Below are 27250 nucleotides of genomic sequence, written 5' to 3' on the forward strand. Positions count from 1 at the left end.
GGAAATGGCTGCCGTTTCCTCCGCCTCTGGAGACGAGTTTGGCTGCCCGGGTACACATTCAGCCATTCAGTGGGTCTCAACTTTGCTAGGATTCGTTCGCTTTCATGGCAACCGACGCGACGCCGCGTTACGGGAACAGCGATATTGGCAAATCAGAGTTTCGAAAAATAGCGGAAAACGGAACGAAAAGTTCCCAGCTAGGAACAATGCTGATTTTTCAACTTTTTCACACTGGTGTTCTCTTTTCTTCTCATCGAGTAGAGAAAACTGCCCCCGCGTTATTATTTTCATCGAGCATTCAATCCGTGAAAAATTTACCCGTATAATTACGCAATTAATCTCCCGCGGTTACGTAACGAATGGGTTCATTATAACTTGAGTGGAAAATTTTTACCCGGCAGTGAAAATTCAATTTACCGCGACAAAGTTACCGCTTGATAGCTCCATTATACGCAGGTATGTATTTCAACATCTCAATCTCGAATCGAATCAAAGTGAATAAATTGTGCGTCGAGTGCATTATTAAACGTGTAATTTAACCGTGGTGCAGGAAATTTTCGTCGGCAGATGATTCTGTTTACTTCCGTAACTTCCGCTCAGATCTTACCCACCGATGTGATTGTGTTTGTAAAGCACAAGAGGTTGATTAAATAAGAACGACGAAACGCATGGATCGCTGTCTCGATCCAAAAGCTAGACTCTCGGACCACGTTTCGAGCAAAATTTGGTCTTGTTCCGCGTTTTGGAGTGCCTTTCAAAGTCGACTCAAGACCAACGAGCAGAGGATCAAATCAGCGGATATCTTCACCCTAAAACAGTCCACCAGGGGTGGGAGGGTGGAAGATTTATCCTCGGTCGAATAATAACGAAGCAAATGGGGGGCGGCGGGTCAACATTGAAACAAAAGCAAACCCGGCGGCGTGAAGCAAATAATTTGAAATCCGAAATGCGAGGCGTAGGTACACCAGCGGGTAATATTGTTAACCGCTGCATCCATTCGCTCGCGATTTCCGCCCCCGGCCATTCTCTTGTATGTATAATTATTCGGCAGGGTTACGTCGGATGAATATGAATGTCGCCCGCGAGATGATCGCTGCTTTTTATACCCGAATTTCGCTCGCGCTTAAGCGACAGCTGACCGATTCCTCGCCGCGTTCCGCGTTCCACCCCCGATTTCATTTCTCGTCATCCCCTCACGGAGAATATAAATACCACGATTCCCCGCGTCGCGAATTCCAAATGCAGACGCACCACGAATCAAAACCGCCCCACAAGCAAAGTGCAACAAAGCCAGACTCGTTCCCCGCCCCTTTGTCATATTAATTATCTGAATATTAGCGAAATTTCGGTCACAGCGGTTGAGTTATATTTGCCCCTTGTATACGCGGTTATTATTAACCCGTTAAACACACGTCCCTGTATTTTCCCTCGGACCCCGTCCGATATTATTATTTCGCCATGCCCGGGAGTGCGTTTCGTTTGAATTTTTGCTACTTAAATCGAGATTCCGCTTGGAAGGGAAAGTTTGTTCCTGAATCAGAGTATAATATAGGTGACCTAAACCGGTTGTGTGAAATAGAAATTTTCGAGTAAAATTTCGAAGCTCGTGAGACGAGCGTTTTTCTTTAAAACCGGTTACGCGAGTCAAGAGGTATTGATTCATTCTCGGCGAAAGCGCAGTTGTTGCAATTGTATATAATACATTACTGCACGAACGAGTTACCGCAAAATAAACGACGGCGACTGTTGGATATTGTAATTGCAGCAATTACCTACAGCAGAAATAAGCTGACGCCATGCCAACGGCAACTTTGTTGTTTCAGTTGAGTAAGGCAACTTCTTATACTACAATTGATTTCTGTAACCACTTTTCGTACGTATTCCTGTGTATGTACGTAGATATAAATATCGACGATGTTGAAATTCAAGACCCCTATAACAGGTGTATCGGCAATTTTCGACACAATTTCAACATATTTCATACAGGAGTATCAAAAATTCCTTGTAGAAGAATCGAACTGTAGTTATAAAACATTTGTACGATACCAATATTGTATAGAAGAATTGAATTTCAGATTTTCAATTCCTCTTCCGACACCTTGCCAAACAAATTTTTCACCAGATAATTCTGACTGAAACGTCACAATGAACGTTTTAAACAGTGAATGTCAAACGTCACGATGATTGAGAAGGAACAATAGACTTTCAGAATAATGTGCAGGTGAAACTATATTATATAACATACATATACATGTAACGTTGTACAAAATTAAGGTAGTTATATGCACGGTAGTCGGTGTGGGACAATCACCGCAACTACTAATGGGAATGACACACACCTGAGCTGCGCTAACTAACATTTAGCGTTCGAGCATGGGAAACAGTTCCTGTTTGTTTGATTGTTTGCCAAAAGCCCGCAAATATTGGTCAATCCATTTACTATGCGCGGTGTACAGGTCCCAAATGTATTACGGCGGTACGTCGTAGTGTGCGAGCCCATGCCGACGTTCAGGGTGAATTACCCTCCCCCTCTTCCCGCACCGAGGGTAGGAAAGGGCGAAACGTTGTTTGAAAAAAAAACCCGTAAATTTCGTTCGGAAGTTTAGCGTTGAAAATTTTCGGTGATATGAAAATTGATCCAGTTTTGGTTTCGGCTCCCCAAAGCAGCGTCGCTGAGACGAGACAGCGCGTCTTCCATGAAGCGTGATTAGGCCGAATCGCTTGCGGGAATTTGGCCTAATCTCGGGTGGGGGTTTTGGAGGGTGGAGGAAATACGCGTTAAGGATTGTCTGCGTAAGGGTGAAACGAGGGTGGGAGTGTCGAGCGTTTAGAATAAAGCAGAAGGAACGAGGTGGGCCGAGTCATCCCTGGCCGAAGAGGGAGGAAAAAAGGAGAAAGGAACTTGCGGAAAAGCTCGGTAAAAGGAGGAGGGTGAGTGCGGAAGGAGGGGGACCCGAGAGAGGGAGGAAAAAAAGAAAACGTAAATAGGAAGAATCTGCGGCAAATATGTGCTCCGGCCTTTCTCAGCCATCGCAATAACGGGCGAGAGATAGAGAGAGAGAGAGAGTGGGAGGGTGAAACCGAGGAGTGAAGGCGGATATAAAATGCCTGTAAGTCAAATTATCCAAACGAGAATTTATGAAACTGTGCTCAGTCTGGTGAGCCCGGCGTTGCGTCGCCTCTCGTATTCAGAGGGGGCATGGAAGAAGAAGATGAAAAAAAAGAAAAAAAACGGACATATCCCACAAGTTGTCAACGCCTGTAACAATCTAATTTACGTAACTAGGTGGTAAATTGACTTTTGCCAACAGCTTCACGGCGTACTAATCGCTAAATAATAATTACACGGACGCGCAACCGTCGATCGAAAATCTCAAGGGTTGAAACTCAAAAGCGTGCGTCGGTTGCGTTGGTGATCTTGGCTCTGTCGCAACGACGGGGGAAGAATTCGCTACCGCGGTTGACACCTAAAGGTTCGCTCGTAAAATTCAGGAACGACGCCAGAAGCTGGACGACGAAGTAACGCCGTGTCGTCGCGGCATCGAGCCGCGTTGCAGCCGAGGGAGGAAAAGATCCGGGGGGATAAATAAAACGAGGCCACCAGGGAGGATTATAATTTACGCGTGCCCGGTTGACTAATATCCGTAGAGAGGTATCACGGGGAATCCGCGTGGCGGCGGCGGCGGCGGCGGCGGCGGTGGAGGTATTAGGAAAAATTGTCCGAGGGGCCGACTTCCTCTGATAAATTATTGTCCCCAAAGTGGGATTTTCAGTTTCGGGCTGGCCGCCGCGGGCTTAGCCTAATTGACGAATTAGTCACGGCCGCATCGCTAGCGCAGCGCTCTCATCTCCGGGGCTCATCTCGTATTCGCGGGCCACCCTATCTATTACCCCTCCCCCACCACCCACCCACCTCCCCCCCCTCCGACTCCGCCACCCGTTCGCCATCCCGACTTTCTTCAATCTAACCGTTTTGCTCCCGTTTTACCGAGTCGCGGATCGGCCCCCGTCGGCTTAGCCGGGTTAGCCCAGGTTAGCCCCGTTCGAATTACCTATCTCCCCGCCGCACTCGCCCTGCCGTGCCGCCCCCGGCATCGTCGTCGTCGTCGTCGTCTAGCCGCTAACTACCGCCTAGGCAGTTAGTCCGCCGGCTTCCGCCTCTCTCCACCCCCGACTATTCTTTGACGCTTCCTGCGCTCCGGAGCCTGGAGAAATGCAATGGATGCAATGCAGCTCGGAATTTCCTCGAGGAATCCGCTAGGTTGAGATTTGAGAAGCTGTTCGAGTCGAAGAAAGCCGGGGTGTTGGATGTTTAGCTGTAATTTCTATCTCAAGAGTCGTAGGTATTGCGATCACGCCGAGCGGGGTTTGATTGATTTTTCGAATAATCAACGCGGGACCCCCTTTTGTTTACTAGGTTTCGACAAACAATTACATTGATGTGAATTCGCTCGGTCGAAGTATGCTAACGGTGATTATGAAATATTCAAAAAATTCATCCGCACCCCTCGTTCGGACAATTTGATTTGTGTTCACACAGCGGTCTGCCTTTGAAATCGGAAATGGCTTTTTACAAAAACGGTACTCGCCAACGGCCTGCTGTTTTGAAATGGCGTGAATTTTTATGCCAGGGGGAAAAGGGCGGTCCGTTCCTCGCGTGCTGAAAAACCGTAGCATTCGATATTCGCTGTTGGAGTGAGAATTTTCAGGGATATCAATTGCATATTCAGTCTGTCGTCGATTCATCCGTTATACGGTATCGGCGGCTTTAAGCAGCGCTCAAACAACAGGAAAAGGGATAGAGAAGAATGAGAGAGGGGGGATGATAAAAAAACATCCCCTTCGGAATCAGCGTATATAAGTCTGAAACGATCTTTAGGTACGTACACCTTGCTAAACTCGGTATTTACGAATGGAAATTCCAGCTTTAAAAGCTGATATTATGTACCCGCTTGAAAAGTTTCCCAGAGAACTGCTCAGGCTAGCGAGGGATGAAACGCGGAGCGCCGGGGCCTAAGCTCAAATACGGAAACTCGAACTCCGGCCTACCGTGGCTAAAGCCCATAAATTGACCTTTGCGGATGCGGAGAGTCAGACTTTCGTATGAATAATTTTCTCTCCTTTTTTCTTCCTCACAAGTATCGCACGGAATTCCACGTCCTTCTCTTCCTTCCTTTATCTTCCATTCCTAGTTACTGTTCTTCTCGTATTTATCCCTTTCTCGTGTTTCAAGTATCTTTCTTCGTCTGGATCGTGTGCCCAATTCCTAATTTTCAATTGAAGAGAATTTTTTTTTTTTCTATTTTCTCTTGGAAAGATTCAAAACTGAATCCACCCTATGACTTTCAAGAAACGTCGATATACGTATACATGCGACTCTAGACCGTAATTCCAATCATCGTCGTCACACAACGTGAAATACAACAACCTGGAGGGGCGCAATCGTATAAAAGAATGCAATTTGAATTCAGTTTTGTGTGGAAGAATCAGTGCCAGGTGCCAATATCGCTATGTAATATACATATACATACATTATATACAATATATACATATATCCACATATATATATATATATACATATTATAACAGCGGCGAGCATTGTGCCGTTGGCGGAAGGCAGGGAGGGGGCGGGTGAGGGTTGGGGGGATGAGGTGGGGGTGGGGGGGCGGATATTAGCCGGAGGGAAAAGTTTTATGAACGTCGAGTCGTGAAGTAACAAGGATATAGGGGAACGGGGCGAGAGATGTCGAGGTGGGGGTTGAATCGGGGGTTGTGCACCAGCCTCTCCCCCCTTCTCTCTTCGTCATCCCCCGGCACAACCGCAAACATACCCGACTTTTATTTACCCAGAAGCCGGTATAAATATGTACACACACATGTATAACCATACCGTTATACCTACATCTAATAACAATGTGACACTTATGTCCGCAAAGTTTCCTACCGTCGTCGCGGTTGACGGGGTAGGGGGTGGAGTGGCGGGGGACGGTTTATATTTATGTGTGCCCGGTGTAGCGATTAGTTTTAAAAGCATGGCGTGCCATGAAATGCGGGTACTCGTATTATGTACATATATTTGCAATACATGTTTGTATACATAACTATATATATATACGTATACATGTGTACATATGTATATACTGTAACATATATATGCGCCAGAGGGTAAAGCCGCGAGCTAATTACCGGAGGACACGAATACCTTTAATTACTTTCACCGTGTAAGTTTTGATGAAACTTGTAATTCGGACGCGTTTATTATAAAAGCCTCGAGGCCGATTTGACCCCCACCCCCAATCCGCCCCCACGTCGCAGCACAGACTCCGAGACTCCGGGAATCGCGCACCCCGTCGATCCTCGACTCGAACCGAATCGTACAAGACTCGGCGACGATTACCGGGAATTGAGATCGACCCCGTTGGGGTAGGTCAAACCCCCGTTCGGCTCGTGGGAAGGGGCGGGTCTGACTCACGAACGGTCGCCGTCGCGGCATCAGCAGCCCCAATTTCCCGATCTGCGTAGCGGACGGCCAACCGCCCTTGTTTATTCGCCCCAAGGATATACATGTAAGCCTCGGCCCCTTCGCCAAGTACGTGTTTGCTCTGGTAATTTAGTCCGCTTCAAAGAAAACTTTGTCAGATATTTATTTTAGGTGTCGGCAAGCGAAAGGGCAAACATTTTTCAATCGCGGTGGATAAACGACGAACGATTAATTCTATTGAAATTCCTGTTAAAATTGTCATCGAAACCGAAACGATTTCACAAAATTTAGTAAAAGCTTAGTCTTCGAGTCAACTTCGATCGGAGTGACCCGCGAGCGTTTATTTTTAAAAATTTGTACTATTTTTCAAAAAGGTGGTCCAGACAAAAAACGGGGAACGATGCCGACAATAGGAGTGGGGGGGGCTTACTGATTCCGTGGATTTCCAACCGCAGCGTTGCGAGGACGGAGTTGCGTCGTTAGGCCAGATAAATGTTTCCAGGTGTCGCGCGAGCTGACCAAGTTTTAGATTAAATTTTCTTCAGCGATATCTCCGTGCGGCTGGAAGCAGCTTATCGCGTTTTGTTCTGTTCGTGTATAAAATTCGACGCGACAATTTTGGGCGGAAAGAAAGCAACGCCAAAAACGGTATAATAATAAGGTATTCGCGTTACGGGTACACGGAAAATACGAGCGGATCTCATTGGAAAAAGAAAGAGAAAAAGAAGGAAAAAGAAGAAGAAGGAGAAGAAGAAGCCCGAATAATATCCGGAGACCGCGTGACTCGCGCCAATAGGATAAAAATTTTTCATGCAAAATGTGAGTAATGGCTGTTTGAATATTCCTCGATACAGCCGCCGGATCGCGGGGCATTCGGCGAATATAAAATTCCGCGGGACACCCCCGGCTGTATATTTATTTATTTATCGATATCCCCGTCGAAGCAGCCCCATCCCTTCCTATATACGGGTGTTCGCGATTAATGGGAGTCTCACATTTGCGCGACAGGTTGTATATATCCGTCGGCGATTATTGTCGCCTAATTCTTTTCTAATTCGAGGTCGCGGATATGCCTACAGACCTACAGGCGTCGATTCTCGATGCAACCTTTAAAGGTTGCGAAAAATAATTACTAATTCCCCGGCCTCTTATCCGGGGCATAACAAGACGCTATAAGAGTCGGTTCTGTACTTTGTTGCCAACTATTTATAAACTAATCGTGATTTATTAACTCGGCTCAAACAAAAGGGGAAGCACACGCGAAGCTGGCCCGGATGCAGCGGGGTGACTCGAGGGTTGTTTTAAGCCGCTTTCGCATAAATAACCGCGCGCTGCGACGACACCGAGAAAACTATCGAGCAGAGAAAATTTTCCCGCAGCTGGCGCGTCTCTCCTTCTGAATTCCTTTGCCAAGCGACGGTCCAGAAATCATTTGTACAATATCGGAGAGACGGAATGTTTACGGATGATAATTCATACCGCCGGCGAAACGTTGCGCGGGGCTTGTTAATCTGCGAGATGGACAAGTTTCTCGTTCAAGGTGCGAACGAAGGAACGAACGCCCCGCGAGTAAATCATCGCTTTTTCACCATTCTTTTTCATCCCCCATCACGGGCGGCGGCTGAGGTCGGCTTTTGATTTATAAGAATTTACCACGAACCCCTAACGTATGCTCGTTCCACCCGGCAAGCCCAACCTCTGCGCCTCCTTACCTCTGCCAAGGGACATGATCTAGGTTTCGGGATTCCGGACCACGGAGCGAGAGTGGAACGAGTGGAAATAACCGAGACCGTTTTTCCGACCCAACTGCCCGACTTCGGATCGAAGTATTCCCTTTATCTTAATTAAAACCTAGCGAGCTCGATCCGTCCGCAAGCGTAACCAGTCGTAAAACTTCTTGGCTCTCAGTGCGGAAACAATAGCTCGTTAAAATCCGTCTGCTGCAAATCTGCAGCTCTGCGGCTCGCGCTTTCCAATTGTCGATCTGATTCTGAGCGACACGCGTCTAAGGACTTGTGCCTACAATCACACGCGAAACGCCATTTTGAACAAACTTTACCGTGTTTTTATATCATTTTGATATTCCTAATTGCGATCATGGGTATAAAATGCAGGAAGAAGCCAGCTGATGCAAAATAGTATAGTATACAAATATTGGACAGCAATTTAAATGCTTGCGTGAAAAGAAGCCCAATAACTGTGATGAGAATAAACCTGTATGCTTTTTTTTTCCTAAAACTTTGACCGAACAAGTCTGTCAAGTTAAAGGACAAAAAAAAATCCTGACAATCGAATCGATTCTGAATTACTTTCTCACCCCAGAGGTAGCCGTTGATCGGATTGAGGGGAATAAGGCTGAATTTTTTAAAATCAAATTACGACGATAGGAATCGAGATAGCGATTTGAGTTCCCGTAATAAAAGATTGGCTGAAACGTCAGAGACGTTGGTGTGTTTTTTTTCTTGGGGTCAAGTGGGGTGTAGGTACACCGAGGCTTTCTTCTCGCTCGGCGCTTTGAGAAGAGGTGAACCGGCGTTACACGGGCTGGAAGTTAATTACCCTCGCTTACACGGGGGCCGGTTATACGCGAAGTAAAACCAACGAACCACCCCCCGCAGCCTCGGTAGCTGCTCGGGTACAGAACGCCCGGCTCTTAATTGTTAATTTCGCGTATTATGTTATTCTTTACGAGGCTCATTAAGGATGGAAATACGTTGAACATGGCCATGCGGAAATGAGATTTCACAGAAAGCAATGGCAGGCACGGAAAGCTGCAGGGTTGCACGAGTGGAAAAGGCGCCGCGACGGAACAAAACAGGAAAAATACACAAACCTCGGACATCGAGGACTGCGGAAAACCGCGACTCCCTGCTGGAACCTCGAGGAAGTCTTAAGCCTTTCCGAGAACCGAGAAGGGAGTTTTATTTGGCTCGCATTTTTCGGATAGTCGCGTATAAGCCGCTCTCTCGAATCTAGACTCGACGACTTCTGCTACGGCGCCCCGTATAAGCTAGGTATATACGTAATAATATTTCGGTCACGTTCGTCCCATCGTTCTCTCTCTCTCTCTCCCTCTCTCGCTCTCCGACTCTCAAATGCCGGAGCTTGCAAGCACCGGAGTCCTCGGACCGAGTGATATTTTACCATTTAATCCCAGCCGGCGGTCTCGGTTTCGCCGTAAAAACCGCGTGCATATCCTCGCGGGAGTTGCCACGGCGCATCCCTCGAAATGTTATAATTAATTCACTAAAACCAGCGGTCGGAAAATCAGACGCCTTATTCTCATCAAAAGCTCACCACAAGAGTCATTGTTTTCCTTTTCAATTTTCGTGTTTTTGTTTTCGCGAACCGTAAGCCGAGATTACTATATATATTTAATGTGGCAGAGAAAAATTACCTATTCACTCGTCGCGACTAAAATGTGTGTTCATTAAACGGGGGAAAAAAGTTTATCCAGGTCAAACGATGTGAGATTATTCCAATTCTACGTGTTTTTCCTAGCACGAGCTAAATATGTTTCTAAATTCTACTTTCAGATAAAGTTTATCTGTCGGTAATGATAACTTGGTCGTTGGATTAGAATTCAAATATTTTTATTCTCGGATCGACGGAACGATCAAGTAACAACGATAAATCACCGTTCGAAAATCGTATGAAAAAAAGTTGCGACCAAATTTTAGCGACATGTAAGATTGTAAAAAGCGGTTCGAGCATATCAGCCCGAGCAAACGGAGCGTTGAATTGAAAATTCGGAGCGTTCAACGGTCATCGAGGGTTCACCATCCACGCTTTGGACTCGTTACAATGCCGAGAAAATTGATAAGGCGTATCGCACGCGGAAACGAGGGGCGATAGCGCAACCCGCGTTCGAGACCAAAGAGCCTTCGTATTTCGAGTGAGTGCGAGTCACCGCAAAGCTGGCGGTAAATAATATTAAGAAAGCGAATAAAAAAAAAAAAAAAAAAAAAACCAAGAAACGAACTCACGGGGATTCTGGACGTGAACAGGTGAGCTTGCAGACGCCTGGAGCGGCGGCACCGCTGGACCAAGACCCGAAGCTGCCTGCGGCGGAACTTTGGCGCGAAGCGAAGTCAGCCGGGAGTTGGCGACGTCGTAGAGAAGATAGGCCCCGTAGTATCGGCCAGCACCCCCCATTTTCAGCTTGTTTTTCCCAGGGGCGAGCGCCATCTGATCCTCGGTAGTCGGGAGTAGGGGTGGTGGTGGGGGGTGGGGAGGAGTGGGGTGGGGTGGGGTGTGTAGAGGAGTAAATCCGTTCGCTGCTGCACTCACTGCACTAAACTGCGCAGCACCGTTTCACCGTTTCACCGTTTCGCCACGCTGCGAAAACGGACCGCGTGGTGTAGCCTGCAAGAAAGGCTGGCGTACCGCATGGAGACGATAGCGCGAATGCGCGACGACTTGTCGGGCTAGCGCTGCGTCGGGGCACGGCAGGAAACGGTGCGGTCGGCGGACCGGAAGCGGAGGACGGAAGCGTCACGAGTCAACGGGTGCCTCTTGTTTGCCCGCCTGTGATTGCGACGCGGGTACCGCGATAGCCGAGGAGGTCTGCTTGCTGGACAATCGTTGTTATTCGGCGTGAAAACGGACGGTCGGAATTGTAAGACGCGAGTTGGAGCGAAACGGCGAAACGAAGAAGCGGAGAAGCGGAGAAGCGGAGATAAGGACGCGACGCGCATTCTTTTCGCTGCTTCTATATTCTAGTTTCGCTCACTCGCGAAACCAGGAGCTGTTTCAACGAACACACACGGTCACGCGGTGTGTTGATACGTAATAATGTTTACACGCCCGACGCGGCTGACCGCGCTGATTCTGTTTCATACCTACGTCACGCAGCGATACGACTCGGCTTCCAGGTGACAGCCGGATTTCAGTACATGCCGCGATTCTGTAACGTACAGTAATCGTCGCGTACTACTTTTTCCAACCGCCAGTGTCTCCCACGGAATATTGATGCGTCGACGGATATTTTTTTCCGCTGACAATACGCGTCGATGTATAAAACCTGCAAGCCTTTTACTATGATAACGTTAGGCAAGGTTCGAATCTCAGCTGTTGTACGTAGAAGGATTCTTTTTCGCCGTTGAACTTTGATCGGTGGGGAAAATTGTTGTTTGTTTCATTTTTTTTTATCCTTTTAATTCTCTCTTCACCTCATTTTCGTTACTGGATTTAATCAATTTTATAGAATCAACATGTTCGACGGATGTGTACGTACGTAAAATTTATGAAATAATTTTTTCCAAGACAAAACAAAAACGTAACTACGTATATTTGATTTCGATACTTTAATATAATTAAACAATGACGTGAAAATAGTTTTCCCGTCAACGTAAAGTCTTCCGGGAATTTCCTTGTTTCAACCGTCAGCACGTGTAACGTATGTGTGTGAATAATTTCAACAGAAGCTCGTACCGCCGTCGTCAGCAGGAAAGAAAATTCCAACTGGACACGCAGGCAATTCAAGATACGAGCGGGGTTCGGTGGGAGAATTTCACTCTGTTTTTATCCGACCAATAATTTATATCGTATAAAGGTGTCGACGCGGGATACTCAACAGGTCTCATCGCCGACGGTATCGGATATCTTTCTCGCGTGTTGGCTGCGTAGGCATATCCGTGCCCGCAGAAAGAGGTGATCTCGATCCCCGAGGAATTCGAGCCGACTCCGTGATAATTCGGAGATGGTTGATGCCGGAATTAAGGAATAAGTAAGCGAGCGAAGCGCGAAAAGAAACACAAAATACGAACGATGGAGAGTGGAAGAGAAAGATAGAGAGAGAGAGGGAGAGAGAGAGAGAAGGAGAGGAAAAGGCCGGAAACATTGACAAACGCGCTACCAAGACACGGAGATAAGCCTATTATCTGCGGATTTGAGCGATAAGCGGATAATTCGAGTAGGAATTAGTCAGCTGGTTCTATTGTTGGGTCTTATTTATCTATTTTCTTTCCTCTTTTAACCTCCTTATTAACGACGTAGCGATCAAGCTTCCGGCGAACGCAGCCCGAAAATGTAAGAGGCTCTCAGCCGAGTCGAGAAGATTTTTAAGAAAAAAGTAAAAAAAAATCACAGCTAGAAATCACTTTATTCTCATATTCTTTCTCAATTAAATCCGTATTACTTAATCCATTTCGAAGAACAAGAGCTCGTTTTATTCTGCGTGAATAAATTCTCCAAAAGTCTGAGCGGTTGTATTACGGAATAACGATAATTTCTTTCTTGCCGAATGATATTTTTATCAATCATTGATTCTGCAAAGATTGTTATACATTAGATTTATTTCACCAACCGACGAAGTGTCCGTAGTTGAAATTCAGTGCCGTGAAAATCCCCCTCCGTATCACCGTTTAACCTTCAAGATTGGATTTTATTAACTGACAAGCCTCAGTCGAACCGTTCGAGCTTTTGCTTCTAGCGATTTCCTCGCGGACTGTTCGCCTCGCGTATAGATCCTCAAGCGGCAACAGAGCGAGGTGTAAGAAGAATCCGCTTCGACCGCAGATTCGCAGGTCGGTGTGTCAAGTGCGTCTCGGATGGCGTCGGCGTCGCGACGACGGCCGATGACCCGAAGATTCGGCCGCGACGAGATCGGAGACGAGGAGGAATCCCTGGCGTCAGGGAATCCAGCAGGGGCATCCGGGCATCTACGTGATCATCCCGAAGCCCGTTGCTCCAAACCCATAACGGACGAGTTCTCCCGCGTTTTTGCCGCTGGATGGCCGGGGGTGAGGGATGAACGGAGGGAGGGGGAGTGGAACGGCAACGGGGGTGGAGGAGCTGAGCCGGGATCGATGGAGATAATGCCCATTACCCCTAATACGAACTCGCTCGCCGGCTCGGTGCGATTTGTAACTAACGCTTTTTACCGGTCGAGAGTGGCTCTCCCCCTACCCCTGCCCTTCATCCTCCTCCCCCCCCCCCGCCGCCCCCGCCGCCACTCCGCGGTGCTATTGATGAAAATTTCGAAACCGATCCCGCCCCGCAACCCCGGGGCTATTCGACCCTTTCGTCCCCTCGGAGTGAGCCCTGTACCTTCTCCTAATTTCAGCTCAAGCCCCAGGCTTCGAACCTTCCGTCCCTCGACGGACAACCGAACGGAGATCAGGGAAGACCGTTGGCTCCCTGCCTGCATACGCTGCAGTTCGTTGTATACCAAATGCAAGACGCTTCACGGGGAGAAATTAAGTATATTCATCGAAGATGTGAAATTTCTAATGTTATCAACGACTTATACTGCAGTAAATCGACGAAGCTGATGTCTTGAAGGTTCAACTAGACGGACAATGTGTACGATCGATAAGCGAAGTGGAGAAATCAATTTCTCCCTGGAAATAATTTCAATGATCTTTGTCGGGTGACTCGGAAATTTCAAAGTCGCCCAACTTCTCGGTAATTGAAATCAGTATCAAAACGACTTCATTCCGCTGGCCTGAATATTAAGTCGACTCGCGTTACGACGATTTCTTTCTATTCTCCACCGTGTAATAAGCCTGAAAATGTCAACGTAAGTTGAGAAAATAATTATAACGTTCCTCTGAATCCGTTATATATACGATAATTTGCCCATTTATCAAAGTTAATTCATACCCGCGGTCCCCTGAAGAATAATATTTTAGCGGCGGTAAAATACGGTAGAAAGCGTAACGAAGAAGAATAAGAAGTAGAAGAAGACAAGAAAATAAAAGTAAAAAAAAAAAAAAGAAAAAAGGATTCCTTTCCGACGGTCCGGAAGTTCTCTGCTGCCATTCTAGCCGGTTTCTCGATGTAATTGCGACTATACTTTATCAGTAAAGTGCCGGGAGGATTGAATTGTGATTTGATCACACGAGCTGAATCAACGAATTTCCAGACCAGCACCAACACTCTCAGCTTCATTGCCGTTGGGTATAACATATCGACACACAAACACAGGAACACCCACGTAAGCCGGCATATTTTTATCTCTGATTTTATTTTCGATATTGCTCCTGGTACGCTGTGATATACGAAGAATATAATCCACTATCGCAAAGGGGTGGGGGATCCCAATGGTCAAGAAACCGCTGAGCATCCCTTAGCCACCGTCAGGACAAAGAGAGGAATGTCAGCCGATGTAAATGTTACAGAGAGGAGAGAAAAGTAGAGGCGGAGAAATTTAGAGGACGTATATTGACCGATTAACCCTCCGCCGTGACGGAGGATTCTCAGATGAATCGCTTCGGTACTTAACGAAGGTTTGAATTTTCGAGAACCGAAGACAGTGAGCCAAAGGGTGAGAGGGTGGAAAATGGGACGGCAGGCGCGTGCCGGGTCGAGTTCTGCGGCAAAGGGTAAATATTGTTTCTTTGATCCGTTACATTGTGGAAAGCCCGCGGCCGACGGACCGAGAGAAGGCCGGCGGTCTGGCTGTCCGGAGTCTTGGTCTTGGCGCTTGGCAGTGATTCCGAGATCAAAGGGGCGACCTTCACCCACCCCGGGCGGGACCAGTCGATGAAAGTAAGAATTTAATCGGTCCACCGTAATCGGGTTTCAACGACCACGCAACTCTTGCCTCGACCTCCGTCCCCGTAAACCGTTACTCCGACACTCTAAGAAAACCCGAAATTCTTAAGGATTCGTAAAACGAGACGCAATTAACGTGATAATCTTCCCCTCCGATCGCTTCCAGTCGCTGCCTGATTTCCAGGAACCGACGTTGAAAGTACCGAAGAATTTTCTAATAACACAGCTCGCCCTTTTATTAGGACCAAATTTGCTGTCCCTTACGACGCCTTTTGGATTAAAATTGTTATACCGAAATAATGAAAATACTTCGATAATTGTGCTTAGGAAATATTTATATTGGATACATCGATAACGATGAGAAAGCTACAGTAGCGCTGTAACGAATCGTTCAGACAACGTTTTTTTACACAGAAGCAATTGAGATTTGCCAACAAACTCGGGAGATTTTTAGTTTTCTTGTAAGCGTGTAAACGGTATAAAATAAACTCATGGAATTTGTTATTATTACTTAGTGAATAATTCGTTAATTACATTGCAGTAATTTGTATGCAGCTTGAAAAAAATCTTTCGATTGAATGACGTTCAGAGGACTTTTCTCCTGTAACAACCGAAGCCCAGAAGAAGAAGAAGAAGAAGAAGAAGATATGAAACCCGAGCAGTAGTTGATCCGATTCCTTACGACTGCTGCAGTTTACATAATTTTATCGAATCTGACTGTAAGCAGCGACATCTTGCAAATTCTGACTTGAATATATTCAAAATCTGTAATAAAACTGTAGGATCAAAAAATTCATATGAAATTCAATTTCAGTTTACATAATTCCCAACATCTTCGACTGATTATCCCTGTATAAAAATTGTCCGATCGGTACAAACATGTATGCATACGTATACTATACCACATCGTTTAGCAAAATTCCAAAACTTTGCATAAAGTGAAGTAGAAAAAAACGAATAATATGTGTAATAAAAAGCACTTAGCACTCCCCGTAACGATGGGCGGGTATTCCGCGTTGAAATTCGTCGGTTTTTCCGTCTCTCTGGGAAGCACAAGTACCTATAGCCTCAGATTTACCGAGAGCGAGATCGACAGAGGGAGAGAGAGAGAGAGAGAAAGAGAGAGAGGGTGAGATGAGAAAAAGGGTGACGGGGAGGGGGCGTGGAGAAGCCGAGGGTGGTGAGTGCATTTCACAGTGGGGGCCGCATCCCTTGTCGTATATCGCAAAGCCTGCTGTGCCGGAAACCGAAACTCCGGAGGAGCTGGCGGATCGGGAAAGCATGATGCGGGGAGGGGGCGAAGAGGGGCGAAGGGAAGAGAAGGAAGCTAATGCGACCGGGCGGCATCTTCCGGTACATCCGACCTTTCCGACAAGTAGATCCCTATTAGTCGGGATTAGTCAAGGCACGGTTATACCATTGTGACTACTATTACCCTGCACTATCCCCCCCCTCCCCCAACCCCCCATCGCCGCCCTCCGCCTCGCCACGCGCGAGACACGTAATATTTCGTAGAAGCGCGCAATAGAGTCGAATATCCGAGACAGCCGAGGACTAATCCCTGATAGCTACATATGTTATAGGGGCTGCACGATCCTCTCGAGACCCGCAACGGTACGCGCGACTCTGGTTGCAATTATTCAGCGACCCGGGAACCGGAGCAGCGAAGCTCTAAGAACCTTTCGAAGGCGAGGCGAGGCCGCGGAGCGCAAACATAACCATCAGCGTATCTCCGTCGTCCTTTTCGCGAATATCGTACCCATAGACAGACGACGCGCAGTGCAGGGGTTCGCCAATTTACGGAAGGCACGCGCGGATCTTACCGCTGTGGCTTCGTCGCGTTCTTATCCTTAAAACGAGGGGCTCTGCCGAATGGGGGCTGCGGAGGTATCAGGTTCGGTATAAAAAGGACGCCGGAGTGGTTGTTGACGCTAAGTGGGTTTTATGTTCCTAAATTTAAGAGGTTGAGCCCGGTGAGGTTGCCGGAGCCTGATCAATATGCTAATATTTTGATGCTTCCGCTGTTTGGGGGCGGTTCCCACATCTATCCCTTCCAACCGCCCCCACACCCCCTCTGCCGAGGGGTGGAAATCGAGTTACATTTTATGAACAAACACGCGGGGAACCCCGAGATGCTCGAGCGGATGGCACTGCCGACGGCGTATTCGCCCCGAGCTTTTCTACGGTGGCTGGCCCAACTAATACCTACCCCCCGCCCCCGAGATGTAGCGCCGAGGCCTTGTTTCTCCCAGGCCTGCGTCTTCCAGCGTATCGTTTCGTGTTCCAACATTCCCGATATACGCGACGCGATCCCGCCCTCCTTTACAGACCCGATATATGTTAACGAGGTAACCTTACACCCGCCCCAGCCATCAGCCCCGGTGTTCGTATACTTAAGAGCAAGAGCGGATCGCCGTTTTCGGGGGGGGGGGGGGGGGGGATTGGATGTTGCACTATACGGAGGAAAGTGTGCGGCCATCACATCGACGTAATAGCGCGAGTTTTAAAGACTGGTTTATAACGACGCCTCTTACCACCCTTCCGATTAAAAAAAAGAACCACCCGGGAGGTGGTCTCAGTTCGTTTTTTCTTTATCATCGGGTGAAATATTCACCAGATACCGGGTATATTTATTCTCGATCTAATTTTTTTTGACAAAGTATACGTCTAATCGCGGTAGCAGCACGAATTCTATCTCACACGGTCATGGAGATAAAACGACGCTGACGGTCTCATTGAAAATAGTAAGAGAAGATTTTTGAACCGCTAAGATCCGGTACACAATTTTTCCACATTCGGTCACCTAACCCACTTTATCTTAATTTTAAACATTAACTGTCATTGCAGCGACGAAATTCTAATTTTTTTCCCCTGCAAAATCAGGGATCCATCTTACCAACAGGCCTAATTGGAAATGTTAAAAATCTTCCAATTAGTTGCTCGACTCCGTTACGATAGATGTGAGTATTTGTATGTATACCGACATAGATTTAAGAGTAGGGCAGTGTAGGGATACTTCGGAAAGTTGAAGCCGAGATTTTTCTTAGCGACTGATTTTCCCTCAATGCAATCGTTGCGCACGGTTTATCGAGAAGAGAAAATTGGGCTGGAACTTACGTGCGGCACAAGGAGCGCAGCAAGCACCGCTTTGAAAACGTTAGTGCAACGGCAAGACTTAGTCGGGACTATCGATTTTTCCGAACAGTTCGCGACGGTTGAGGAAAGTCGCAGATTCACATCCAGTAAACTAGTGGCACTCGTGTTGAGAAACTGTATGGAAAAAAAAAAAAAAAAATGGCTATCGGTTTATGCAAAATTGATTACAAAGGAAATTATAAGATATTCTGTATTGCTTGAAAAGTTTTTTTTTTTTTATGGTACTGAGCTGTAGATATTTTGTTTGTACCATTAAGTCATCCGAATAATCACTGAAAGCATATATGCGAGGGTCTGAGAATCATAATGGTCGAGGAATGTTACTGGATAGCACGATGTACCAATTATTGTAATTTTGGAAGAATTCACCGAAGACTCGTTCATCGCTAAACGGTTTCGATTTTCATATCTATATGAGAATATTTGTGGCCGGAGTTTAACAACTGAAGTTGTAATCGTTGAACGAATCCCAGTCTTTGGAACAAATTGTTTCACCCAGTGTATACACGTAGCAAAGTGAATGTGTGCCGGGCGTGTATTTATAGGCTAAATATATACTGTATATACACACAGTATTCGAGGAAGCCGAGTTGTTAGCCACGGCAGGGAACTGCTTGTTGGCTCTCGCGAGGAGTCTGAAAGCTCCAGTAAGTCTGGAGTCTGGAGTTGGAGTCGACCGCGCAGAGAGAGAGAGAGAGAGAGAGAGAAGGAAAGATAGAGGGTATAAGAGAGTATCTTGACCGTGAGGATGAGTGTTTTGAGAAGGAGGAGACCAAGGAACTGGCTAGCTTGCGTTGTGGTATCTTGCTTGCGAGCTTTGCCGGTGTGCCACGCACCGTGAACGACGCGCGTTACCTATTAACGACGAGGCTAGGGTGAGGCTGAAAAGGGGGAAAAACGACGAAGAGAAAGTGGTTGAAAGAAAGGGGAGAAGTCGGGGAGAAAAGAGAAGCGGAAGGAAGAGAAATAGTAGGGGGTGTATTTCGACGAGTCATCGTCGTCAACGTCACGTCTGCAGCCGGTGGCTCTTTAAGGCTTGTTTTTTTCCAAGCGTCTACATCACGTCCCGTAGACGTCTTGATCTAGAAATATGCAGATCAAAAGCCCGGCTCGCGAGAGTCGAGAAGAATCCCGATCCCTTTTCTCCGTTTCGTTGGTCAGCCATCCAGAATCGCCGAGGGGTTGGATATAATCGCGGTGGTTAAAGTTCGACGAGCCTCTCGAGGCCGCGAGGTGGTGTAAAATTTTGTCGCGAATTTCGGCAAGAGACGTCTACCCACCACCCGAAATAGGGCAACCCTTAAAGACGCGTTTGATAGGAGGAGCTTTCCTTCCACCTTGCGTATCTCCGGAATAAAACCCTCCCACCGTTCTCCCTGAAAGCTCGCGTGTAACCGGCGCTTCTCGCGTGCGAATGGCACGCATGGGGTGCGTAGACACGCACAGGCATACAACGATACCTACGTTGATATTGCGAGGGAGCCGAGAGAGTCCAGAGCGTGGGAGCAGCTAGCCTGCGGGGCAATGCGAACGGCATATTCCTGAGAGACATGGGGGAGCGATATGCATCCCCTCCGTGTTTTCCTCCTTTTTTTCTGTTTCTGTTTCTGTGTGTGTGTGTGTTTTTTTTTTGTTTCTTTTTTCATTCTTATTTCGTTTTGTTTTTATTTTCGTTTCTCTACCCTCCTCTCCGTTTCTTCTCTCGCTTTCCGCTTCTCCCCCCCCACGACCGCTCCGCGACTGCCTGATATTTTCACACATTCACTTTTTACGGCGGCGAGCGGTCCGCGGGAGAATGGGGCCTCTAAGCGTCCACCAAGGACTCGTTTTCTGCTAAAACAATATCATTTCAACCGTCCGTATTTCCACCACCACCACCACCACCACCATCGCCACCGGTTTCCCAAGCATTGCGATCCACCCGCTTGGCTAACTCTCCGCCCCCCCCCCCCCCCTCCCCTCACCCTCCGCCATTCTTGCAGAACACTTCTCCGATCAACTCCAACCTCGCGCAGCAAAATTTTCGACTCTCGTTTTACGAGCTCCTTCCCTCCCCGCTTCGGGGATAGAAATAGGTCCTGCTCCGGTCGCAGACGTATCGAAAAGCTCGCCGGATCGATTTTCGGTGGTGATATCGAGGCTGACCTGGGTGTCGGGTCGGGCCCAGATGGGCTGAGGCGACAATCGCAGGCGTCCACCAAATTATATAGATTTCTATACACGACTTGCGGGGGGTGTAGGTATGTTCGTCGGGGGAGATTAATTGTAACAGCGTAACGTGTATACGGAAACAAAGATCCGGAAGGCGGACGGGGAGGTTGGGGTCCTTGGAAAGTTGAGATTTAATGAGATCGAGGCAGATGTTTGTTTAAGGCGAAGAGGCGATCGAGGAACGAGCGTTACTCCGGGTACACGTGCCGTTATTCGAAATTTCTCAAGATATCGCATTTTCTCCCGAGAGCAGGTAAGGAGAGGGAATCAACGGCAGGGCCGGCAGCGTAATCGATACCGCGCCCTCCCCGCTAGGGGTTCACAATTTTGGGGACTTTCGATCGGCCTCGTAAAGTGAAGCGCGATATGACGTCTCGGAGACGCCGGTTATGGGTATTCCGTATACCTGCCGGAACGGATATACGTGTATATATGTATATATGTATATATATATACATATATACCTAAGAGGAGGCCGGCACCTGCCGCGATATTTCGGTCTATGGGAAAAACCACTTAAAAGCGAGCAAAAGGCAATACCTGCACCCCTTAATATTTCTTACTCTCCGGGGCTTATTTCTTCTACCCGCCCAGTGTTTTATGTCCTATGCCTCATGCCTCGCGCGCTTTACACTTTATTCTCGGTTCTTCTTCCGCTTCTCCTCTCTCTCTCTCGTCTTCTTCGTCTTCTACCCATCCTATACTTCTTTCTCTTCTTTCCTTTTTTACGGCTTATTCCCGGCCACCCCGGCGAACGCTACCTTCTCTTTGCTTTCGGTTATAACAACCACCTTGCAGATAAAATCCTCCGCCCCGCAGGAACGGGTCGAATTTTTTGCAACCCGTCACCCATCCACCCTTCGCGGGCTTTGACTCCCGAGAGTTGCGGGCGAGGTGACTGCTCCCTTTCCATCTTCTTCTTCTTCTTGTTTTCGAACGATCGCAACTTATAACGTATCCGTATACCCACCGACCGAGCGACGAACCAACTTCTGACGTAAACAAACCCCCTCGACGCGTTTTATAAGTTTTCAACGTCCACTTTGCTCGTCGCACGTCTGAACGACGTCAATCGTTCGGTATTTTTGCCCTGCCCTCCTTATCGTCGACTCTCTCGACTCGGTTTGGGTACTTCGATGCCGCCGCGAGGGTGTGCAAGAGTAATCCGTAAAAGTTCGGGGCGATAGTGAGAGGAAAAATAAATTGTTTTTCTCGTAGGTACTCCGCTAGGCTTCCTCCTCGTTTTCGCGACGTCGAAGGCTTTCGTACCAATTACGCGAAAGAAATCGAGTCGAGTCTTCAGGTGTACCGCAATTTGCCAACGTTATTTCGACCGCGCTGCCACGGTTCACAAGGCGTTCCAAATACCTCAACAATTATAAAATACTGTGACTCGTTGTCCCCCAACATGTATAAAATACGAATTACGGTAGTCGTCGTTTCGTTACGAATTACGAAGGTAAACGGTAAGATCTCCCCTTAAATCTAAAAAGAAAATGGAATACTGGTTACCAGTTTTAACGAACTCGGTCACCCTCTGACCCAGTAAGAGTATCTCGGAGTCGACACGCATACCAAACTAAAACGGGGTAGTGACAGAGATCCGAGGTTAACTCGCTTCGTTTTTCCTTCTCGAAAAAAGCTCCCGCGTATTTTTCAGTTGAAATAAGACTAAAAGAATCAAGACACAATAGAAAACCGCAGAAAAAAGACTAAATAAAAAAAAAAATCACATCCTCGCGTCGCGTGCACGGGCCACGTTTCACCGTAGGCGACGATGTTGTATATCTTAGCGTACAATATACGCACATATTTATTTATGTAAGCGAGATGTTCCGGCTTCCTGTAAATGGAAACGCGTGCGAAAGATTTCCCTTTCGTAAGTGCCGTCGAGGGTGAGAAAAAATTCGTCACCGCAATTAGACCCGGACGAATGGGAGGAAAAAAAACTTTTCCGCAACGGTTTGAAGAGACCTCCAATTATATCGCACCTGTGCACGTACAACGTCGAGAGGAGATTTGCACGTGGAGCCAGACGGGCTATTCGGCAAGGGTCGAGGGCCGTTATCGGTTCTCGGGTTTCGCGGAACGTGAGCATCGGAGTTTCGATATTGCCGTTTGCCCTTCGACTCGGCCCTTCTCCCGTCGACACGCCGAGTATCGGGTTACTCGTTGCGATCGCCGATCAAATGCCTTGCCTCGACGAGCCGCCGATCGTGCGCCAGAAGAACGTGTTCTCCAGCCGCTAGCTAGCGTGAGTGATCTAGTTAGATTGCGTTGGGCTAGGTTACCGCCGAAGGGGGTTGCGTGCGGTAAGAACGGCGCCCCTGCCTGCCTGCCTGAGCATTCCACGGTGACAAAGTCACGAAGGTTTGGTCCTCGGCCAATCTCGCCCCGGGAGAACGGGGCAGGAAATTGTAATTTTTATCGCGTCGATCGCTGCCGAATTCTTCGGATTTCGGTGCCCGATTATCCCCGGTTCCGTCCCGAGCACCCTGGTTAGGCATCGGTAATTATCGCGAGGTCTGCCGACCCTCCGCACCTCTGCGAAGCTCCGGGTACGTGGAAAGTTGCGGAATTTAACCGGAGGCAACTTCTTTGGGGAGGAAGATGGATAGATCAACAACGTGGGGGTGGATATGTCATTCGATGCCCTCCGTTGGGGGTGATAAAAAACATCCGACGAGGAGGACCTCGAAACTTGATACCTTAAATATGCCCCTCCCTCCCCCTTCTCGGGCTGCGTTGTATTATTTACAACATACACGTACAGTATAGCATGTAAGAATGACGTGTACGTTCGCGCAGAGGGTGAAGACGCAATTGATATACACCCCGGATGTCTTTCAACGACGCATCGCTTCAGCCGTTCGCTGATTATTTCGGGCCTTATAACCTACAGTAAATCGATGGTAAAAGGTGAGTAAGAACCTGATTTGTTGGCGGCGGTTGCGGCGTGGGTCAGAGTGGTGGTGACCACGCTTGTCAGCTTCGGAGGCTCGATCTTTTGGGGCACTGTGTGGGCCGGAATGGGTCCAGGGTTGGTCATGGTGGTCATGGTGGTGGGCATCATCAGGGTCGACATGGTCAGCATCTTGACGACGTATAGCGCCGCGGCTTCGACGTCAACTTCACAATTGAATCCGCGTCCCGGAGCGCCTCATCGGTTCCCGCCTGCGGTTCCCACCGATCCTCCGATTCCTCAACTCTTCGGCTACAAGTAGACGATTCGATTATACGCAACACGCACTTCGCTTTCCTTCCCTCCGCTCCGAGTTAGCTTCCGCTTATAGCGTGCTCTGAGTTCTTCGCTGTCCCCGAGTTGAACATCCTTCTTATTATCGTTCAAACTTCCCCGTTCCTTTTCTCGACGCTCAGCTGTTCAGCTGATCAACCAACATGACCGAGTCGAATGAAATCTTCTACCGGTACACAAAATTCACAAAATTTATATCGCTCCGGTCTTCGCCCCGCGAATTATGTATCAAAAATCGTGGTAAAATGCAGCAAGCTCACCTTTTATTATATCGGATATTATAGGGTTTCACAACGTTTTATAACCCCGTTTTTATACGGTTTCGCGTGTAATCAAGGGGCTGCAAGCGCCAGACGGGTTTTACAAGCTTTGCGAGTTAAACGCGGGAGGGCGAGGGATTGGGGGCAGGGGGAGGGGGGGACAGGTGGAAGGACGGGAGGGAGGGAGGGAGGGAGAGAGGGAGGGGGGCGGGCCGATACTGCCCTGTATCCACTATGGCTGTGATATCTGCTTGTTTATACTTTAATTGCTCGCGTGTTTCTATCCTTTTACAATCGAATTGGACAAATTGCGCACTTGTCTCGCCGAGCGCAGACCGCGTTCCTCGTCGACCGGTCACGACAACCACTATAAAATGTAAACGGTAAGAAAAATGAAGGAAAAAACCCTCGGCGAGATACGAAGACGAGTCTGCGGGTCACGAGACCGAATATCAGTTTCAGTTCGGCGCGTTTCGCCTCCTTCCCACGTTCCCTCGCGCTCCCTCGCTCTCGCTTCTCGCTGAGCTACTACGTACGGCGTTACGTCACGTCCGGCCGAGTGAAGAGTCGCGACTCGTCTGGCGGGGAAAGCGCGAAGGGACGCCTTTGCCTGCCTGCCTGCCTGACTGCCTTCCTGCCCGCTTGCCTGCCCTCGGCGCCCGGCGTCGCGACGCCGCAGAGGCGCCGGCGTCCCCGATCTGTCGCGGAATCGCACGAGTATGAAACGAGGCGACAGTCGCTCGCCGGCGACTCAACCGAGGGGTTGTTGTCTGTCCGTACGGAAGCACCGTTTCCACGGTGAAAGCTTTCAGCTTTCGCAGAGAAATTTCACCCTCGGTACCTGGGGTCGATCGGTTTTCTCGCCCCCCGTAATATTACCGCAACAAGGTTCCAGACGACAGAAATCAAAATGCTTCGATGATTTTTTAGGGGTTGTAGGATTATTCTCAAGGAGCCGGGACTCGCGCTGAAAAGCATAGCGAGCTTTCCTACCCACCGAGACTGTCGAATCGTGGCCACGAGTATCGTCGCCGGAGGCGGAAGAGCTCGGAAAGGGATGCTGCCGGCAATTCGCATCCGCTCTTCCCGGTTAGTGGCGGCGCCCATCGGCACTCCATTCAACTAGAGTGATTGCGATGCTGAAGGGTTGTTCTTTCCATCCGAACTACGACGAAAGCTCCGGTGACATTGATGCTTGGAAAGAAGACGGCTCTCACGTCCGGCCATCTTTCCTTTTTTCCCACCGTGAGCATGTGCGAATATATTTTATTACTACCCCTCCGGACGCGAATACGCGCAATTTATATTCATCGTTTTTCTTCCGCATGCATAATATGTACTTTCCAATGAATTTGAAAGAAAATGTGTTAGACATTCACAGCTTTCCAATTACTCCACTCTCGTTTCGCTCAGGCAATTAATCTAGTTCGTTGTAAATTCTTTACCCAAGATCGTATGATTACTTTTTTCTTACCATTGTGCTCAATCTCTCTCTTTCTCTCTGTTTCATACCACGCGGGTGATTGGTTTGCGTCGACCGAGAAAAAGTTACCCCTAATAAGCCGAATTTATCGGCGGTTGGGCGTTACACGGTATAGCTAAAGGTGGGACTGGTGTTTTATAACGTTGGAATTTGCTTGGTCCGCGGTGCCGATTGGCCGTAAAAGAAAAGAAGAGCAATTTTGTTGTGCCTTGCCAGCGAGATGAAAGCTCGTAACAGCGCAACCAACATAATGAAACGGGTTTATAATGAGTAAAAAGCAGCCCCGAGGGATGGAAAAGAGGATGAAGGGTGGAGAGGCATAGAAGCGGCGGGGCTGAGGTCGCGGGGGGTGGAGGCGGAGGAGGAATGCTTTTGCGTGTACCGAGAGAAAGCCGCCCCCTAAGAGAGCGACCGATCCGTTACCAGAGCTCATACACATAATTAACTCCACGCCATATAGCGCGTGTACAAACTCACGGTTTCCCCGGCACGATACCGAGGATTTTCACCTTTGCGAAAAGGAGTAAACAACAAAAAAAAAACAATAAAAAAAAAAAAATTTAATTACAAAGAGCAGAGAGGCTCTTCATAAAAAAAAAAAGTAAGAATAACGAGTACACGTTACATATAATTATCAGGTAATGAAAAATCAGTTAATAAGTATAGAATCGTGGTAAAAATTAATATCGTAATATACTGTTCAAATAACGTTAGCGTTTCAGATGAAAGAAAAATGTAGGTAATCCTTACTGAGCGAATCCGCGAATCGTGTTTCTCAACCTCGTAAAAACATTGAGCATCGCTTGACCGGAACGGCTTTCCGAGGTAACCCAGGTAAGTCCGTAGCCTTAATGTCTGAGGGAGAAATTTGCAGCAAGGTATACTAACTAGCACGGAAGGTGGTCCGACGGTCTTCACTCGACCACAAGGGATGTCGGAGATGCAGTTGCGGGGTTGAAAGGATCCGCGATGCAGCAGCGTTGCTCCCATAAATAATTCCGTTTGTAACCCAAGTCGAGTGAGTGGCAGCCGAGGGACGAAGGGAGGGGAATAGCGGAGGTTATCAACTCGGGGGGTTGCGGAGATACGATCGCGCGGTGACGGACCGCCGGAAAGACGGCCGAACCAGAGGGGTGGAACGGGGCCGAAATTCGGCTTCGCGGTAAAACCGGACCGAATGGTTTCGGGGTATCCGACCACCGCGCAACGCTACTTTCGCGTCGAAGAGGACGAGAGTTACCCTGGCGTGACGGGGTCTGGGATACCTCTACCCCGTCGGTCACGCTTCGCGATCGGAGACGTACGTGGACGAGAAAAGGGGCGGCCTGGCTGCAGCCTGCCGGAGAAGCGAGTGGCGAGCACTTCCCAGGGTCCCGAGGACCTCCGGAACAGCCTCGCGGGTGAATTGCTTTGAAGACGGAAACGAGGTGAGGGCGATGAGGGGGACGAGGGGGGCGTGGGAGCGGGGGCTGGCAGATGAACCTCTTAATTAGCTGCAATTACCGCAACATAGCCATGTCGGGCAAATCGCCCGGAGCTTTCTCCCCTCGCCCGAACCGCCATCAACGATTCTTACACCGGGGCGTCTCGCTATGTCGGGAATTGCTCCTTTTCGAAGCTCCGGGTTGCCGGGCCGAGAGCAACGCGTGTCGGGAGGCATAATCACATTCGCGAGGAAAAAGCCAATTTCTTGTTAAATTCTACTTAAGAAAAAGGGCGAAAAGAGGGGAAGAAATCTTCTCAAGCTTCTTCACTCGCTACCTCGTTCCGTTGTAGGTACGCGTCTACCCAACCCTTAAAGAAACAATCTCGTTGCCCACAGCTTTTGCACCCGCAATTCCCAAACGGATCGCTGACGCGTGCCGCTTCTCCGCGACCTCGGCATCGCCGTCGGGCACACACCC

The 27250-nt window shown here is 48.3% G+C and overlaps 1 protein-coding gene across 6 annotated transcripts in view; it reads right to left on the reverse strand.

Annotated features, from left to right (window-relative positions):
- The window catches only part of LOC124185439 (nucleolysin TIAR), a 272445-nt gene that overhangs the window by 85074 nt on the left and 160121 nt on the right, over positions 1-27250 (reverse strand). Inside the window, exons 1-2 of one of the 6 annotated variants that reach the window (XM_046576222.1) lie at positions 23864-24044; positions 23279-23769 (exon numbers count right to left, since the gene is read on the reverse strand). The exons of 3 other annotated variants lie outside the window; for them this stretch is intronic. In XM_046576222.1, the coding sequence (XP_046432178.1) occupies positions 23279-23441 (163 nt within the window). In that variant the 5' untranslated portion in view covers positions 23442-23769; positions 23864-24044. Of the gene's footprint in view, positions 1-10467; positions 10896-23278; positions 24045-27250 lie in introns of those variants that run through there. 2 more of the 6 variants (XM_046576221.1, XM_046576220.1) reach the window with 2 other exon arrangements.

The sequence above is a fragment of the Neodiprion fabricii genome, chromosome 6 (genome assembly GCF_021155785.1).
Source record: "Neodiprion fabricii isolate iyNeoFabr1 chromosome 6, iyNeoFabr1.1, whole genome shotgun sequence".
Classification (NCBI taxonomy): domain Eukaryota; kingdom Metazoa; phylum Arthropoda; class Insecta; order Hymenoptera; family Diprionidae; genus Neodiprion; species Neodiprion fabricii.